An 18177-nucleotide genomic window follows, 5' to 3' on the forward strand; every position below is an offset into this window, starting at 1 on the left:
TAGTCCTAGCTACTTGGGAGGCTGAGGTAGAAGGATAGCTTGAGCCCAGGAGTTTGAGGCAGCAGTGAGCAATGATTGTTACTGCTTTCCAGCCTGGGTGACAGAGTGAGACCCTGCCTCAAAGAAAAAAAGTGGGCAAGGGTTTGAAAAGACATTTCCCAGAAGAAGATATGTGAATCACTAATAAGCACATGAAAAGATGCTCAGCACCTCCCATCACAGAAATTGATAAGTATTTTTAATTTTTGTGAGGTGATAGATGTGTTGATTAACTTGATTTAATCATCCCACAATATAAACATATATGAAAACATTACATTGTACCCCATAAACATATACAATTATTATTTGTTGATTTAAAAAATGATGTTTGATACCATTAGTTAATAGGGAAGTGCAAAGCAAAACCACAATGAGAGTCTACTTCATACCCACTAGAATGGCTATGCTAAAAAAAGACAGACAGTGACAAGTGTTGGCAAGGATGTGGAAACATTGAAACTCTTATACATTGCTGGGAAGAAGGTAAAATAGTGAAGATACTTTGGAAAACAATTTAACAGTTTCTCAAAATATTAAACATGACCCAGAAATTCCATTCCTAGCTATCTACCCAGGAGAAATGAAAACATGTATCAACACAGACTTGTATGTAGATATTTATTACTTACAATAGCCAAGAGTTAGAAACACCCAAATGTCTGTCAATTGGTGAACAGATAAACAAAATGCTGTGTATCGATACTGTGCAGAAAGTAGCTAACAGCATGTCCAACACTGCTATCCTTAAGAAAGGACTGCTTATAACAGTCACAAGCATCTGGCTGACATCTGGGAACTTGGATTTGAGGAGGGTTCCCACCATTCCCTAACCAAAGTGGCTCACTGTGCCCAAGATTTTTATACAATGTGGTCCATGCAGAACACCTGCTTTCCTTTAAGAGTCTGTATATGCTAAGCAGAAAGTGCGTGTGTGACCAGCCTTCAATAAAACCTTAGGCGCTGAGTCTTTAATGAATTTCCCAGGTAAACAACATTTTACATGTATTGTCACAGTTCACTGCTGGAGACACATTCTGTGTGACTCCACTGGGAGAGGACTATTGGAAGCTTGTTCCTGATTTCTTCTGGTGGTTGCCTGTATGCATTCTTTCCCTTTGCTGATTTTGCTTTATCCTTTTGCTGTAGGAAATCTTAGCTTTGAGTATGAACATATGTTGAGTCCTGTGAATCCTCTTAGCATATCACCAAACATAGGAGTGATCTTGGGAAACCCTGACACTCATATGATAGCATACTATCTGCCAGTAAAAGGAAAGGAAGTAGTTATACCTGCTACATGGATGAATCTCAAAAACATGTTAAGTGAAAGAAGTCAGATGCAAAAGATCATATATTGTGTGATTCCATTTATACAAAATATACATAAAAGGCAATCCTATAGAGATAGGAAGTAGATTGGCACAGCTGGGCACAGTAGCACATGCCTATGTCCCAACTTTTTACTACTTGGGAGGCTGAGGCAGAAGAATCACCTAGCCTATGAGTTTGAGTCCAGCCTGGGCAACATAGTGATACCGTCTCGACAACAACAAAAAAAGGAAAGTAAATTAGTGGTTGTCTATGGATGAGAATTGGGATTGACTAAGTGGGTATAACTTTTTTTAATAGGGTGATGGAAATGTTCTAAAATTAGATTGTGATGGTTGCACACCTGTAGATATACTATAAACCATTGAATTGTCCACTTAAAATAGGTAAATTTTTTTTGAGACAGAGTCTTGCTTTCTCACCAGGCTGGAGTACAGTGGAACGATCCCGGCTCACTGCAACTTCCATTTTCTGGTTTCAAGCAATTCTGCCTCAGCCTCCCAAGTAACTGGGACTACAGGCATGCACCACCACACCCAGCTAATTTTTTTTTTTTTTTTTTGAGACAGAGTCTTGCTTTGTCACCAGGTACCAGGCTGGAGTGCAATGGCACAATCTCAGCTCACTGCAACTTCCACTCCCGGGTTCAAGCATTTCTCCTGCCTCAGCCTCCCGAGTAGCTGGGACTACAGGCATGCGCCACCATGCCCAGCTAATTTTTGTATTTTTAGTAGAGACGGGATTTCATCATGTTGGCCACGATGGTCTCGATCTCTTGACCTCGTGATCCACCTGCCTCGGCCTCCCAAAGTGCTGGGATTATAGGCGTGAGTAACTGCGCCTGGCCAAAATAGGTAATTTTTAAGATATGTAAACTGTACCTCAATAAAGCTGTTAAAAATATAAGAACTGGGGGAAATAAGAGTATTAGGTGAAAATCTAAGGTGGCCTCCAAGAGCCCCACCTCTTGGTATGCACACATCTTTTCCCAGTTATTCAACCACATACAATCTAGATGCTGCTGTGAAGAGATTTTGCAAGTGTAGTTATGGTCTCAAACCAACTGACTTTAAAGCAGGGAGATTATCTTGCATGAGCCTGCTCTAATCAGGTGAGCAGGAAGAGCGAGAAGGTGAAAGAGATTGAAGTGACCGTGCCCCTGCAGTGCCTGGTGAAGGATTCGAAGCTCATCTTCACAGAAACCTCCAAGGCTGAGCTGCCTGGCTTTTATGACCCGTGTGTGGGTGAAGAGAAGAATCTGAAAATGCTCTATCAGCTCTGAGGCGTCCTGCATCAGGTGATGGTGCTGGACAGTGAGGTCCTCCAGATACCAAAGCAGGCCCACAGGATCGATACAGACAGATAAACTGCCTGAGAACCAGATATTTAAAAGGCTGCAAAAATCTTTTTCTTCCTGGGAGTCTACAAATTTGGAAGCAGGGGAAAAACCCAGACATCAGATGTTTTTATTTTATATTATTATTATAGGAGGTGGTACCGTATCAATTATATGAAGGGACTTGCAGACACCCCAGCTTTCGAGGGTGCTGGGGGTAGGACTGAGGCAGCCCTACTGGGAACCAGACTGCAGTGTGGCCATGGCTGTTTTCCCAAGGATTGGTTCCCGAAGAGAAGGACGCTGGCCCTGACTCCTCAGGGTCCTCTGAGCACACGTGCTGACTGCAGCACGCTGCCTAGAGTTCTTGGTTGGGTCTAGAGGTGTTTGTGGAGCATCTTGCCCTCACCACAGGAGCATGAGCTACTTTTCCTGAAGTCCACGCCGAACGTGGGAAATAATGTGGAAAGGCAGGCAAGCCTCCAGGTCAGGGAGCATCTGCTGGGCTGACTTCCCACGACCACCTTCTCCTGCTGAAAGATTACTGCATGAATCTGGAGCAGATTGCAAGTTTATAAAACTGCTTTTTAACTGAGAACAAACAGGTTTGGAAATTAGTCTTTTTCCCCACTCCCAGACCTGCTCAAATCATTCCAGCAGCCCCCTCGGCTTGGGACAGGGTAATGTCACTCCCGATCCCAGGGCCTGTCCCTGACAAGGTGGCTTCCTGTATGCATCCCTGTGGGAAAAGGCCCTGCCACCAGCAGGCTCCAGCTGGCCTCTGTCCCTCCACCGCCTGTACCACCCACCTCCAGAGTGCAGTGCTGGGTGAGGGCAGCTCGAGAGGACAGGGCCAGGCGCTGGCAAACGTGGGCAAGACCTCATACACCGAACTCGGGGGTGTGGACCCCAGGTCTGGCCTGTGGCACCCAGAAGGTGGCACTGCAACCCGCTGCTCCTGCAGGTCCAGAGTCCTCACAGGGAACCAGGGCCTGTGCTCCGGAGTCTCCCTTCAGACCCTTCCTTCACGTGCCCACTTGGGAGGCAGAATGTGGCAAAGCTGGGACCCCCTCGACAGCCTGAGCCTTGGCTGCAGTAAAGTTTCCTGAGGCCCGTCTGGTGGGTCCTGGAAGTGGCAGCCATCAGTCGCCCTCGCTGACCCCTCGGAGTGAGCGCTGCACAGGCGGTGGCCGAGACAGCTGGCCCTAGGGCCCGGAAGCTGTGCCAGCCTTCAGCCCGCCCACAGCTGTTGCTAGAGTCAGGCCTCCCCCGAGCACAGGTATCTGAGTAATGGCGAAGAACCTCCTTCCTCTGGTTTTGAGAAGCACTTCAGGTTGTCCAATTCTGTAACATTCATCTCCATTTTTTAAAAACGTTTCCTGATAGCCCCACGGCCTTAGCCGCGGCAAGTGTCATGTTGCATGAGCCTGGGCCCCGGGCTTCCCAGGCACCTCTGCCGCAGGCGCTTCTGGGCACTCATCCTCTGCGTTCTGTTTGCAGTCGACTGTACAGAAGGCACTCACCGCAATAAACCTTTCCTGAAAGAAAAAAAAAAAAATTGCCAGGGCATTTCCTGGCAAAAAAGATTTGAAGTGCAGGAGGGATTTAACATGAGGGAGATTCTTCATTAATAACTTTGACAAAAAAATTACTTTGAAGATGGAGGAGGCCATGTGACAAAGAATATGAGGAGCCTCCCAGAGCCAAGAGAGACCTCCAACTGACAGTGGGGAGATGGGGACCTCAGCCTTACACTCTCAAGGACTGAATTCAGCTAACAACCTGAATCAGATTGGAAATAGAAAATTGTCCAGAGCCTTCAAAGAGAAACATAGCCTGGCCCACACCTTGATTTTAGCCTTGTAAGACTTTGATCACAGAACCCAGGCACACCATGCCTGAATTCCTGACCTAGAGAACTGTGAACTAGCAGGTGGATGCTATCGTAAGCCACTACATTTGTAGTAATTTGTTATACAACATTAGAAAATTAATATTATATGTAAGGGTATAAGAGAAACAAGATCAGCCATGAGTTGGTAATTGTTAAAATCTGGGTGCTGGATGTAGGTGTTGCCATAACTCTCTTCTAGCTACTTTTGTATATATTTGAAATTTTCCATAAGTGAAAAAGTTTTTTTTAAGAATCTATGATAACTAGACTTAGAAAGATGCTTACAAATAGGCTTAAGTAAAACTGTTAATCCAGTGGAGAGCTCTCAAGAAAACTTACAACCAAAACAGTTTTAGAAATATTACTGGTTTAAGAGGACTATTGAAAAGCTACAATTTTCTTTTTTTTTCTTCTTCTTTTTTTTAGAGACAGGATTTCACTCTGTTTCCCAGAATGGAGCACAATGGCATGATCATCACTCACTAACTGAATCACTCAAGTGATCCTCCTGCCTCAGTCTCATGTGTAGCTAGGACTGCAGGCATGTACACCTAGCTAATTTTAAATCTTTTGTAGACAAGGGAGTTTTACTTGTCCAGGCTGGTCTCAAACTCCTGGCCTCAAGCAGTCTTCATGCCTCAGCCTCCAAAAGTGCCTAAGCCACTGTGCCCAACCCCAGAAAGCTACAGTTTTCAAGTATCTTCACAAACGTGGCAGAAACTAAGCTGACCATACAAGTTAATGAATTTGGTAGTCTGTTATTATTTAAATTTTGTACAATGTATTTCACTATGTGTGCTATTCCAAAAATAGTTATTTTTTTCAAATAGAAATTAAGTCAAATGTTTTCAGAACATCTGAAGTACTTCCTCAGAACTTTGAGGTTCATAGAATACAGTTTAAAAGCCCCTGGTTTACATAATAAATTCTGAGCTCTCTTGTATAGCAAATGAGGTCTTTCTAGTTTGGCTCCTGCCTATGTATCCAGCTCATGTCCCACACTTCCCTAATTCTCTGCACTACATACCAGGGAGTATTGGACTATATGTAGTTCCAGAACTACGCAGTGTTCTCTCCTACGTTGTCTCCTTTGTTCTGTCCTACCTCCTGTATTACTTGTGTTATTCCCTCTTTCTAGAATGTCCTTTCTGCCTGCCCTCACTTTACTTTCTCTCCGTCTTCCATAGAGGAATTCATTGGAAAACTGTTCTTTTAGTAAAAAAGAAGCTATTTTTACATCTCTGGCTCAGTGAAAACAGAACTAGGTTCACATCCCAGCCATACTGTTTACTAGTTGTGTAATGTTGAATGAGTTGCTTTTCTGAATCTTGTTTATCTCATCTATAAAATGGAAACATGAATATCTACTTTGCAGATTTGTTATGATGATACATATATCTGACACTGGTAGTTGCTGCTATGGTAACATTAGTAGTAAGAGTATTGCTATAGTTAGGAATACAGTTTTAGGTGAATCTGGTATGTTATCTTGGGATTTACTCTAAATAACGGAGTGTTATGGATGTAATAATAAAACCTGCACAATTGTGCTGATGTACTCACTCTGTGGTTAGAAATGACCTGTTTTAAATTCATGTTAGTCTCTTACTTCTGGGAGGTTCTTCATTTTGATAATGTAGGAGACCCACCAGCAATATCACTGGTGATGAGGAGACCGCAGGAGACAAAGGGATAAAACATGGAGTAGAGAACCCAAATCCAGTAGACTCCAATGCCCCATGTCTTCCTAAATATCATTTTGCCATCCTTATACAATTCTTGCATAGTACCAAAAGCTATTTCCTGCAATTTTGTTATTTTTATATTTCTAGTAGTTATTGGCAAAATTCTAAATATGATTGATTGCAGGAAATAATTTAAATTATTTCTGGGTGTAATTTCTTTTTACCAAACTGGTAGTACCATGCCTAAAATCTCTGAGCTGTTCCTGCTGTTTACAGTGGTTTAACTTCCTCTTCATCATGAAATCTGGTGGAGAAAACTATTAGGGAAAGACAATTATGAGATCTGATAATCAGGGATGGAGTAAATATAGGGTGCGGTAGGAACTCTAAGAGAAAAGTCTGGGGAACTCCCTGAGGAGCAGAAACTCCAAGGACAGTAGCCAGATGAAAGAAAGTGTTCTAGAGGGAGAGTCATTTGAAATTTGATTATTATGCTAATCATTTACTCCTTATACAAATATTTTCTTTCTTTTTTTAGATTCTGCACTTAAGAAGGCTCAACTAGAAGTTGAAAAATTGAAGGAGAATTTGGTAAAGCATAAAGAAAATGGTAAGTCATTCTAGAAGATATGATAATTATTATTTAGTAGCCAAGAATGGTGGCACATGCCTGTAGTCCCAACGACTTGGGAGGCCTGGGCCTAGGAGTTGGAGGTTGCAGTGAGTTATGTCTGTGACACTGCACTCCAGCCTGGGCCATAGTGCAAGATCCCATCTCAAAAGAATAAAATTTTTAAAAAATTATTATTTAATAATACATTAAGAAATAATATAATATATGTTAATAATATGTTTTAAAATAATATTTAGGAATTAAAATAATATGTCCTACTACTATTATTATTATTGCTACTACTACCACTACTGCTACAATTTATTGCTTACTAACTGACAGGCACTCTGCCAGGCACTTCACATGCATTATCTCTAATCCTCACAACAGTCTATGGGCATACCACCCTGAACACACATTATCTCACCTAATCCTCATAGCAGTTCCAGGTAGTGAGTAGTAGTATCCCCAAAGTTAAATGAGCTATCCAGTAGCTACATTAAGTATCAGAGATGATATTTGAATCTTTATATGTCTGACTCCCAAACCTGTGATCAACACAAATCATACATATTTTACTGGTACCACTGATACCAATACACTTTATAATGCATTTAACAATACTTTATACATATTTGTTCACTGGGAAACCAGTAGGCTTGGAATCATTGGTGAATTAATCTGATCTTAGCTTGCCTATGTAAAAATGCTACCAGTTAATAATATAATGAAATTTGGGTATTTTAATGGTAACAGTGAAAAAATTTAAATATGTTTACCAGTTTTTAAATAATTCTAAAACTAGGCATACTCTCCTTTTAAATATGTATGAATACAATTATAAAATGAACACTGCTTTCTTAGGAATTAATAGAACAAATAAGCAGAAAAACAATCAGTAAGGATATAAAAGACCTAAAAATACCAGCAATCAACATGACCTAATCGATATTTATAGAAAATTTCACCAGAATACAGATTCTTTTCATATATCCATGAAACATTTACCAAGAGAGACCATCCTGGTGGAACTGGAGGTCATTATGCTGAGAGAAATAAGCCAGGCACAGAAAGACAAACATTGCATGTTCTCACTTGTTTGTGGAATCTAAAAATCAAAACAGTTGAACTCACAGAGAGCAGAAAGATTGTTACCATAGGCTGGGAAGGAGAGTAGAGGGGCAGTTTCCAGGGGAAGTGGGGATGGTTAATGGGTACAAAAAAAGTTAGAAAGAGTGAATAAGACCTAGTATTTGATAGCAGAACAGAGTGATTATAGTCAATAATAATTTAATTGTACATTTAAAAATAACTTAAAGAGTATAATTGGATTGTTTGTAACAAAAAGGATAAATACTTGAGGGGCTGGATAACCCATTTTCTATGGCATGATTATTACTTGTTGCATGCCTGTATCAAAACATCTCATGTAGCCTTTTGGCTCTCTGAGCAGCACCATGGCTGTTGGCAAGAACAAGCATCTTATGAAAGGTAGCAAAAAGGAAGCCAAAAAGAAAGTGGTTGATCCATTTTCTAAGAAGGAATGGTATGATATAAAAGCACTTGCTATGTTCAATATAAGAAATGTTGGCGAGACACTAGTCACCAGGACTCAAGGAACCAAAATTGCATCTGATGGTCACATGTTTGAAGTGAGTCGTGCTGACTTGCAGAATGATGAAGTTGCATTTAGACAATTCATGCTGATGGCTGAAGATGTTCGGGGCAAAAACTGACTAACTTCCATGGCATGGGTTTAACCATGACAAAATGTGTTCCATGGTCAAAAAATGGCAGACCATGATTGAACCTCACATTGGTGTCAAGACTACCGATGGTTATTTGTCTCATCTACTCTGTGTTGGTTTTACTAAATAACACAGTAATCCAATACAGAAGGCCTCTTATGCTCAGCACCAACAGGTCTGTGAAATCCAGAAGAAGATGATGGAAATTATGACCTGAGAGGTGCAAACGACTTGAAAGAAGTGGTCAATAAATTGATTCCAGAGAGCACTGGAAAAGAGAAAAGCCTTGCCAATCAATTTATCTTCTCCATGATGTCTTTGTTAGAAAAGTAAAAATGTTGAAGATGCCCAAGTTTGAATTGGGAAAACTCATGGAATGTCACGGTGAAGGTAATTGTTCTGGAAAAGCTAGGGGATGAGACAGGTGCTAAATTCGAATTAGCTGATGGATATGAAGCACTGGTCCAAGAATCTATTTGAAGTTCAAACTTTTAATACTGGCAAATAAAAAGTCTTATTTGTGAAAACAATCTCATGTACTCCATAAATATATACTCCTATTATGCACCCACAAAAATTAAAATTAAAAATTAAAAAAAGAGAGACCATCCTGGGCCATAAAGCAAATTTCTGTGAAAAAAAATGAAACCACACAAATTATGTTCTCTGATCATAATGGAATTAAACTAAAAATTGGTAACAGGAGTAGGTTAGTTGAACATACTTGGAAATTCAAAAGATATTGATAAAAAGACCAAGCCTTCAGAGAAAAAAATTAAGAGAAATACTAGAAAATATTTTGAATTGAAGAAAATGAAAACACAATAATATCAACATTTCTGTGACATAGCTAAATCAGTACTTGGAGGGAATTTTATAGTGTTTAATGTTTATAATAGAAATCAAGAAAGGGCTTGAAATAATCTAAGACTATACCTGAGACACCCAGAATAAGGTGAGCAGAATAAGGACAGTAAGAATATAACTAAATATAATAAGAATAAGGAGAATAAGAACAGAATAAGAAGAGAAAATTAAATCCAAGGCATGCAGAGGAAGGAGATATTAAAATAAAAGTTAAAATCAACAAAACTGGGGGGCGCAGTGGCTCACGCCTATAATCCCAGCACTTTGGGAGGCTGAGGTGGGCGGATCACAGGGTCAAGAGATTGAGACCATCTTGGCCAACATGGTGAAACCCCGTCTCTACTAAAAATACAAAAATTAGTGACGCACAGCTGTAGTCCCAGCTACTTGGGAGGCTGAGGCAGAGAATCTCTTGAACCTGGGAGGCAGAGGTTGCAGTGAGCTAAGTTCACACCATTGTACTCCAGCCTTGGTGACAGAGAAGGACTCTGTCTCAAAAAAAAAAAAAAAAAAAAATATCAACAAAACTAAAAGCAGAACCACAACAGAGTTAAAGAGCTGCTTCTTCAGAGGGAATAACAACATTGATAAACTTCTAACTAGATTGGTCATGAAAAAAGAGAGAAGACACAAATTGCCAATATAAAAATTACAGAATATTTCTACATAATAAAGAGATAATATGGGAATATGAATAACTTTATGCCAATAAATTGATGACCTGGATGACATGGACACATTCCTTATAAGATGCAAACTACCAAACCTTACCCAAGAAGAAATAGCCCTAAATCTATGTACGCAAACTGAATTTTTAGTTAAAAAACTTCCCATGGGCTGGGCATTGTGGCTGATGCCTGTAATCCCAGCACTTTGGGAGGCCGAGGGGGGTGGATCACTTGAGGTTCAAGACCTCCCTGGCCAGCATGGTGAAGCCCAGTCTCTGCTAAAAAAAAAAAAAAAAAAAAAAAAAAAAATAGCCCGGTATGGTGGCCCACGCCTGTAGTCCCAGCTACTTGGGAGGCCGAGGCAGGGGAATCACTTGAACCTGAGGCAGAAGCTGCAGTGAGATTGCGCCACTGCACTCCAGCCTGGGCAACAGAGTGACTCTGTTTCAAATAAAAAATAAAATAAAATAATAAAAATCTTCCCATGAGGAAAACTCCAGGCTCAGGTGGCTTCATTAGTGAATTCTAGTAAAAGGACTTATTTAAGGAATAAATAATACTAACTTTATATAATTTCTTCCAGAAAATTGAAGAAGAGAGAATACTTCCCAACTTTTTAAGTGGCCAGTTAACAAAGAAGTAAAGAGAGTAAGAAATAACTTGTTGGGTAGTAAAATTAAATGCAGTGTGCTTGCCAACAATAGATTGTCAAATTAGTGACTATACAAGGCATACTTTGCAGCTATAAAGATGACATGGGCTGGATGCGGTGGCTCACGGCTGTAATCCCAGCACATTGGGAGGCCAAGCCTGGCGGATCATGAGGTCAAGAGATCAAGACAATCCTGGCCAACATGGTGAAACCCCACCTCTACTAAAAATACCAAAATTAACTGGGTGTGGTGGCGTCCGCCTGTAGTTCCCACTACGCAGGAGACTGAGACAGGAGAATCGCTTGAAGGCGGGAGGCAGAGGTTGCAGTAAGCTGAGATCGCACCACTGCATCCAGCGTGGATGACAGAGCTAGACTCCATCTCAAGAAAAAAAAAAAAAGATGACACGGAGCCAAGTGTGCACTGACATGAATTGATTTCTGTGATATATTATCAAGTGAATAAGGCAAGTGGTAGAGTAAGATGTGTGGTATAATGTCATTTGGGTTTTTACATTTGTAGAGTGTGGTATGTGTGTATGTATACCCACAGGACTACTGTGAGCTGGTATATACTAGTATGGCAGTAAAGTTGTGAAGATGCTGGAATAATTCTGTGTTGAGTTGTGTTTGTTGTCCTAAGTCTTCCAAGCATTTCTACCTGCCTTAACTGTCGTAGCTCCTTCTAGCACCATGTCTTCCCAGCCACTAAAGACATAATATTTAGCACAGCAAAATGTTCTCTAGAACTCTACTTCAGAGCTACATTCTTGCAGATGAGGGTACATGCTTAACCAGTTGTTAAATATTTTTATGCTACTTTTGTCTGTCTGTATATTACTATAAAAATACATATATTTGAAAATATTTACCATATTTTGAAACATGGTACTAGGTGAAAGTGGGATAAAAATATTCACTTTGAACAAAACTGTGTAGTTTGATTAATAAAAAGCCTATGTTCCGTTTGTGATCAATAATATTTGAGGTATTAACACTTTACAATTTCAAGACTTACAGTAAAGCTACAGCATGGAATTGTTCTAAGAACAGATATGTAGACTAATGGACTAGGAGGTATGTAAAAGAGACAGGACTGAAAGGAAGCTAGGAAGACCATTTTTTGGTTATTTAACTTGTAAAAGGTTGGTGAAATTGTTTTAAAATTCTAGGTCCTAGAAGAACCTCTATTGCTGGAAACCCTATACTCAAAAAGTCCAGTTCATTGGTCTGGTGTGAGTAACATAAAACTTTCTCTGTTGTTTCATTAGGTTGGTAGAATATTCTAGGACTAGACTTGAGAGCTTAGCGGCTTTCCTGCACAGAGAGCCAGCCACATATGCAGAGATATGATAGGACTGGCAAGAAAGGCAGGCAATAGCACTTGCTTCGTTTTTAGAGTTAGTGCTCCTGAAACTAAAACTTTGCTCCAGTTGAGTAATCTGTGTTCTCTGTTTTAGATGCAGCTGACCTACAGAAAGCAAAGGAACATAATCAGAGACTGGATGAGGAAATTCTAGCTTTAAGAAATAGGGTTCGATCACTCGACTCAGAAAAAAAAGTGCTTGGTGAAATGGTAAGTTTAATTTACTTCTTAAAACTTATTTAAATGTGTCTACCATAACAATCGGCAGCTTGAGCAATACAGATATACAACATGTAAGTTGGTCTTTAGTGAGGACCAATATTGGTGGCTATAACATCTCAGGTGGATGCTGTGCTTTGACCTAGATGCATTCTATCAGTATTTATATTTTATGCATTTTAACTACCTATGCTAAATAGCAATATTGTTGCTATCATGGATAGGATCTTTTAAATAAGGAATTAGATAATAGTTTATAGTTAATACATTTACCACATAGAAAATATTACTCTATTAAATTTGGATAAGTTTAAGATTATTGATACTAAATCTTAATTCTTTTCATTTTGAATCATTTATTCTTAGCAATTTACTAATTTTTAAAAATACGTACTTCCAAATTTTAAATATATGTCTCTTAAATTTTAGTTTATATTCTTTAAATAATCATATCTCTAATATTTAACAAAATACTCAGCATAATACTAGGTGCTTTAGAAATTTTTTTGCAAGAATGAGTAAAGACACATCAGGATGGCTACTATCAAAACAACAGAGAATAACGAATGTTGATGAAGATGTGGAAAAATTGGAGCCTTTGTGCATTGCTGGTGAGAATCTAAAATAGTGCTGCCACCATGAAAAATAGTTGCTCTAAAAGTTAAATATAGAATCAACATGTGGTCTGACAATTCTACTTCTGGATATGTACCCCAGAGAATTAAAAACAGAGACTCAAACATATATTTGTACATCCATATTCATAGCAGCATTATTCACAGTAGCCAAAAGGTAGAAGCAGCTCAGATGTTCATTGACAGAAGAACTGATAAGAGAAATGTGGTATAGCCATACAATGGAATATTATTCAGCCTTAAAAAGGAAAGAAATTCATATACATGCTGCAACATGAATGAACGTTGAAGACATTATTCTAAATGAAATAATACAACCACAAAAGGGGGAATAATATATGATTACACTTATATGACGTGCTTAGAGTAGTCAAAGTCATGGAGACAGAAAGTATTGATAGAATGGTGGTTGCCAGTGGCTGGGGAGAGGGAGTAATGGGAGTTATTGTTTAATGGGTATAGAGTTTCAGGTCAAGATGAAAAGAGTTCTGGAGATGGATGGTGGTGATGGTCGCACAACAGTGCACTTGATAATGTGCTTAATAATATGCTTAAAGATGCTTAATGCCACTGATCTGTACACTTAAAAATGGCTAACATGGGAAATTTTGTGTTATGTATATTTTACCACAATAAAAATGCAATCATAAAAAGAATGAATGAACAAGTGAAGTTGATAAGTTGTCTAAGTCTTCATAAATTTATGTATCTAATACTTTTATATATTTAACGTGTGTGTATGCATGAAAAAGTTCAGGGAGGGTACATTCCAAGCAGTGTTATTTCTGGAAAGGGAAGACTGGTTGTGATATGAAGGAAAATACCATTTTTTACGCTCTATACCTATGTGTTGAAGTTTTACAAAAAGAATGTATTTATGTATTTCTTGGATAATTAAAAAACAAAACAATAATACATCCAAACAAAAAATGAGAAGTTTACAAGATGTTTACTTTTATATTTAAGGTTGAGAGACTTAAAGGAGAGGTGTGTGAATCTCAAGAGAATAAGCAACTTGGACACCACTCCCCTGGAAAAACTACAGGTGCTGAACGGAAAGAACAGGTATTTTAAAGTTCTGTTCTTTCTGATTTCTAATTTTTGAGTTGTATTTCTTACAGAGTATACTAGAGCAATTGGTGCTAATTATTTGCTACTCCTCTTATCGGCCTGTCGTTTTCTGTTGCTCAGCTAATTAGAGTGGAAAAGGAAATTGGGCTATAGAGAATATGTTTCTGTTCACTTCTTTCTCATAGAAAACGATTAATTTGGAGAATATAGTATATTGTTTCTTTGAAGAGAAAATAATCTTATGAAGATACAACCAATTTGAACATATCATAGAGAACGTATAAGGTGTAGGCTCCAGTGTGTGCAGTGTCTGCCATATTCAGCATGATCAGCCTCTGAAGTGGTGAGCAAAGCAATCAAACCCAAGACAGACTGTTGCAAGTGCCAGGGTGTATCTAGTAGATAGTGGTTTTAATTTGCCTTTGAGGGTGTCTAATGACCATGAATATATTTTGGCCATTTATGTATGTTCTTTTGTGAAGCATCTGTTCAAATCTTTTGTAAATTTTTAATGGAGTGGTCTGTATTCTTAAAAAAAAAAAACAAAAAACTTGTTTTATTTTTATTTTTAGAGACAGGTTCTCACTGTGTTGCCCAGGCTGGAGTATAGGGGTGCAGTCCTGGGTGGCTGCAGCCTCAAACTTTCAGGCCAATCCATCCTCCTGCCCCAGCCTCTCAAGTAGCTGGGACTATAGGCATGCAACACCACACCCAACTCATTTAAAAAAATCTTTTTTTGTAGAGACAGGGTCTCACTATGTTGTCCAGGCCCGTCTCAAACTCCTGGCTTCAAGTAACCTTCTTGCCTTAGCCTCGCAGAGTGCTGGGATTACAGGCATGCACCACTGTTTCTGGCTTGTATTCTTTATATTGAATTGTGGAACTAGTTTTATTTTGTTTTTTAAATATTAGAGATAGTGTCTCACCATGTTGCCCAAGCTGGTCTCAAATACCTGTCCTGAAGTGATTCTCTGTCTTTGACTTCCTAAAGTGCCAGGATTACATGCATAAGCCACTACACCTGGCCAAGAGATCTTTATATATTTTTAATACTAGTCCATTGTTTTAGATATATGTATTATAAATCTTTTCTCCTATTCTATGACATGTCTTTCATTTTCTTAATAGTGTTTTATAAAGAGTAAAAGTTTTAAAATTTTGATGGAGGTGAATTCATCAGTATTTTCTTTTATAATTTTGTGATAGGACACAAAAAGCCTATTTAAGAAATCTTTGTCTGCTCTAAGGTCATAAAATATGTTTCTTATACTTTTTTCTAAATATTTTATAGTTTTAGTTTCTACATTTAGGTTTATGATCTACTGTAGGTAAATTTTGTATATACTTATATAATTTTTTAGGTAAAATTGAGAGGTTTATTCATTTTCAATATATATCGTTATTCCAGAAATATTTGGTAAAAAGATTTATTTCCTTACTGATTAATATTGCCATCTTTATTAAAGACATTATGAAGGCCTACTTCTGAACTCTGTATTCTATTCTGTTAATCCATGTGTTTATTCTTAGAACAATTCCATGCCATAACTTTATTGTAAGTCTTGAAATTATAAGGTGTAACATCCCAAACATTGTGAGTTTTTTCTTTAAAAGTTGTTTTGGCTATTCTAGGTTCTTTGCATTCGCAAATACATTTTAGAATCGGCTTGCCAATTTTGATATAAATGCCTGCTAGGATTTTTATTGGGATGACATATAATCATCAGGTAAATGTAGGGAGAATTTATATTTTAACAACATTGAGTCCTCTAATCCATGAACATGGTGTATATTTCTATTTATTTGGGTCTTCATCAATATATCTCAGCAATGTTTTGTATCTTTCAGTACATAGATCTTATACATATTTAATTAAATTTGTTCTTTTTCAAAATTGAAACATAATTTATACAACATAAAATTTACATACTCTTTTAAAATGTACAATTCAGTGGTTTTTAGGATATTCACCAAGTTGTGAAACCATCACCACTGTCTAATATCAGGACATTTTTATCCCCCAAGAGAGAACTCTATATCCATTAGTATTCATTTCTTACTTTTCTTCCTGTCCCCCTTCCCCCAGCCTCTGGCAACCACCAAAGTACTTTCTGTCTTTGAATTTGGCTTTCTTGTACATTTTACATAAATGAAACCATACAAAATGTGGACATTTGTGTCTGCCTTCTTTCACTTAGCATAATGTTTTCAAAATTCATATTGTAGTATGAATCAGTACTTTATCTTTTTCTATGGCTAAATATTTTACTGAATGGATTTTCTTTTTGAGGCAGGGTCTCATTCTGTCACCCAGGCTAAAGTGCATGATCATTGCAGCCTTGACCTCCCAGATTCAAGCAATTTTCCCACCTTAGCCTCTTGAGTAGCAGGGACTATAAGTGCCCACCACCACACCCAACTAATTTTTGTGATTTTTAGTAAAAACAAGGTCTAGCTATGTTGCCCAGGCTAGTTGCAAACTCCTGAGCTCATGTAATCCTTCCATGTGGCCTCCCAAATGCTGGGATTATAGAGCCACTACAGTCCACCCTTAGTGAAGTGGCATTGTTATCTGGGGTAAATACCCAGGGTTTGTCATCTTATGCTAGGAAGATTAAAGACATAGACACACGTGGTGGGTTAAGTAGTGGAAAGTTTAATAGGCAGAAGAAAGGAGAGAGGAGAGCAGCTCTCTCACTTGTGAGAGAGAGGGGCATCCAAAAGGGAAAAGCTGGCCTATGGCAGACCACAGCAGATTTTATGGGCAGGCTTGAGGAGATGGCGTCTTGTTTATGCAGGGCCCACAAATTGGTTTGACCAGGTGTGTGGCATTTACGTAGTGTGTGGAGAAGGCTTGTCAACCCATGCTAATCTTAATATGCAAATGGACTTTCCACTTGGCCAGAACCATCTTGTCTGCTCCATACTGTACATGTGGCTGGCAAAGAGAAGGGAAGATGGAGCTGCCATTTCAATCATACCTAGTCTCAGGTAGCCTTTTCCTATTGGCACAACTGTTGGCATTCACCTGTGCCAGCTTCCAGCTTACTTGTCTATGTCTGCAGCTCAAGTTTACAGGCTGCTGTTTGTTAGATAAGAAAATTATTTGGGGGCTGCTTTTTATTATAAGTAAAACCTTACTGAGGACTTCCTTACCCTCACTATCTGCCTAAATAATTTCTTTTTAACTCCTATATCATTCCCCCTCAGGAGTGGTAACCCTGTAATTAGGGGGTATTAGATGATAACTCCTTCTGGCTACTTTCTGCCAAAAAGGGGTGCCCTATGAGGAACAGCATCTAGGGCTTCTCCTGGGGTCAGTCTAAGGGTCCTCAGATGAAAGGCATGTCCATGCATGATTCTGTCTGCAGCACCATTTGGAGTTTGATTGCTGTCCACCATTCCAATGGGTTGTAAATACTGGTTCACTTCCACCACATGCTGCTGAAATGTTAATGTCAGTATAAAAGTAAGATTTTTTTTTTTTTTTTTTTTTTTTTTTTTTTTTTAGGATAAGTGGCATTGGATTTGGGTGGCTAGAGTAACTTCAGTGTTAACCTTGGCTAAATCTTTCCTGCAAGTATTAATTCTTTCATGACTTTCACAGACCATTTATGACAAGCTTAAGCTTTCTTACTTGTCCTAAATATCCCTCTTTTTAAACAACGAGTTATTCTCTTTAGGATAAGAATTTACCATACAAGATCCTTTCTTATATAAAATCTATTTTCTTTATAACCATCTTTGCATAGCTAGGGTGTGACATATTACCAAACCCAATAAAAAGTCCTACTGCAGTGAAAGTAAAACCTTCATGTTTACTTCTTGTCAATAGTTATTATTCCTGCTATAAGGACAATAATTAAGCAAAATACTACAGCAGTGGAAACTCTCTGTCTAATATTTCAGTTAGAAGGTGGTACCATGTATAATTCTATCACAAATAGTGAAGTACAGCAATTCCCACAAGGGTAGTGTAGTAGATCATTTTCACCTAAAATTTTACTTTCTAAGATATAGAATTTCCTTTTTGGGAGGTCTATAATGTTCCT

At 38.6% G+C, this 18177-nt stretch overlaps 1 protein-coding gene across 12 annotated transcripts in view; it reads left to right on the forward strand.

The window, feature by feature from the left end:
* Nucleotides 1-18177, forward strand: part of CCDC30 (coiled-coil domain containing 30) — a 191209-nt gene that overhangs the window by 21825 nt on the left and 151207 nt on the right. For 11 of the 12 annotated variants that reach the window (XM_032247165.1, XM_032247166.1, XM_032247167.1 and 8 more), the window contains 3 exons: nt 6825-6896; nt 12295-12410; nt 14021-14119. In XM_032247165.1, coding sequence (XP_032103056.1) covers nt 6825-6896; nt 12295-12410; nt 14021-14119 — 287 coding nt within the window. Of the gene's footprint in view, nt 1-6824; nt 6897-8813; nt 9038-12294; nt 12411-14020; nt 14120-18177 lie in introns of all 12 variants that reach the window. The other variant, XM_032247173.1, reaches the window with a different exon arrangement.

The sequence above is a fragment of the Sapajus apella genome, unplaced genomic scaffold (assembly GCF_009761245.1).
Source record: "Sapajus apella isolate SASKATOON/1434 unplaced genomic scaffold, GSC_monkey_1.0 scaffold62, whole genome shotgun sequence".
NCBI lineage: Eukaryota > Metazoa > Chordata > Mammalia > Primates > Cebidae > Sapajus > Sapajus apella.